Raw genomic sequence first — 1,569 nt, 5'->3', positions numbered from 1 at the left:
AGTTTTGCACGAAGTAATAAAAAAGTAATAAAGTAAATTCTCTTTATGTGACAGTATTGTCAGACAAAGAGATTTACTTAAATTATATACTGATGAAGAGGTTTGAGTATGTAAGATTGCAATATTTTCATATCGAATTTTCTCTATGTTGCAGGATCGCTACAAGGAAAGATTAGCCAGCATTATCGTACAGTTAGAAGAAAAAGAAAAAGAAGATGCCAGCAGCGCTATAGCGCGAATCGGACCGCGGTCTCTTTTGCTTCAAGTCAAGCGATCAAGCAAACTCATGTCTCCAATCTGGTCCGATTACATTATTTTGTATCCAAAGGTAATCCTTAGTTTTCTTGCCATAATTAAACTTAATTAAGTGTAAACTAAAATTTAACATTTATCTGTTTTTCGTTTTTCTTTCAGTCTATATATTTTTCCAAGTACATTGACCCTGGTAGTCTTGAGAATTCTGTGAGAAGGATTTTGGCAAAAATTTTAACAAATACTTTTGCTCAAAACTTTAGTTTCCAAGACCGAGGAAACAAAAATAAATTTGAGGCACTAAAAATTTGGGATCTTATACAAGGTATGTTTTTATGCAAAGAGTAAGAACAAGATTGGTCCCATTTTTTTTCGCATTCCATTTTGGTAAAGTAGGTACCAAACGAAAGGTCTTGTCAAGCTGATTACAGTTATGTCATTCTCAGAGTGTATCTATTTACCGTTTCAGAGATATCAGGCTCCAAAAACAACGAAGATAGGCCCGATTTGGCAATTGGATATATAGTGATGTACGTAGTTTGTACAAGAATACAGGAATTTTTGGAGCCCGATATCTCTGGAACGGTTAATAGATACACTCTGAGACTGACATATCTCTAATCAGCTCGACGAGACCTTTCGTTTGGTACCTACTTTGTAATCACAATCGAATGCGAAAAAATGGGGCCATTTGCCTATGGACACTTGTTCTCTCACTTTGTTTATATTTTTAAGTCTAAAGCATATAAGAGACATTTTTTATAATTGTAATCTTATTATTCCTATTTGTTTAATTCTGTATCTCTTTAAGTATTACATTTTAGTTGATTTGCATCATATATTGTCATTGAGTTGTTTAACATAAGATATACATATATTGTTAGTATAAGGAAATGAGTTTAATGTTTCTTTCTTTATATATTTTATTTTTTCTTTTAATTAGATGTAGCTGTGGAGGTTTAACCTTTAAAATATAATAACTTTAATTTGATATGTTAAACAGATTAATCTGAGACTAACGTATATATAGTGCACAATGTTATTACAGTGCACAGGTTAGTTTCAAAGTAATATGTTTAAAATATAAAACTAAAAATCTTTTATGTATTGCAGACACTGTAACTATTATACCAACATTTTAATTTTAGGTGCTCTATTGCAAAGTTTTGAAGGAGAAAGTTTGACATTAGCAGAAAAAGTGGCTGGATCATGGCTTGCGAATGCAAAATGGCGTCAACAGAGTGATGGTACATCATTGCGTCAACGACCTCCAAGTAATACAATAGACAAAAGAATTGAATAAGTTGTTTTCAACCT

At 31.9% G+C, this 1,569-nt stretch overlaps 1 protein-coding gene across 1 annotated transcript; it reads left to right on the top strand.

The window, feature by feature from the left end:
* Positions 1-51: 51 nt before the first annotated feature.
* Positions 52-1,558, top strand: LOC105557323. The gene is made up of 3 exons (XM_012004537.1): positions 52-328; positions 415-577; positions 1,401-1,558. The coding sequence occupies exons 1-3, from the start codon at positions 146-148 to the stop codon at positions 1,553-1,555; spliced, it is 501 nt and encodes a 166-aa protein (XP_011859927.1). The 5' UTR covers positions 52-145; the 3' UTR covers positions 1,556-1,558.
* The last annotated feature ends 11 nt before the right edge of the window (positions 1,559-1,569 follow it).

The sequence above is a fragment of the Vollenhovia emeryi genome, unplaced genomic scaffold (assembly GCF_000949405.1).
Source record: "Vollenhovia emeryi isolate VEMERY1.0 unplaced genomic scaffold, V.emery_V1.0 DF947983.1, whole genome shotgun sequence".
In the NCBI taxonomy this organism is placed as follows: Eukaryota; Metazoa; Arthropoda; class Insecta; order Hymenoptera; family Formicidae; genus Vollenhovia; species Vollenhovia emeryi.
Note: the sequence above shows the minus strand (reverse complement) of the source record. Positions and strands in the feature narration are given on the sequence as shown.

Excerpts from the sequence above, each read along its gene's own strand:
- LOC105557323 (XM_012004537.1), top strand. The coding sequence starts at position 146 with ATGTTGCAGGATCGCTACAAGGAAAGATTAGCCAGCATTATCGTACAG. Across the intron at positions 329-414 it reads ACATTATTTTGTATCCAAAG|TCTATATATTTTTCCAAGTA; the intron begins GTAATCCTTAGT and ends TTTTTCTTTCAG. Across the intron at positions 578-1,400 it reads AATTTGGGATCTTATACAAG|GTGCTCTATTGCAAAGTTTT; the intron begins GTATGTTTTTAT and ends TTTTAATTTTAG.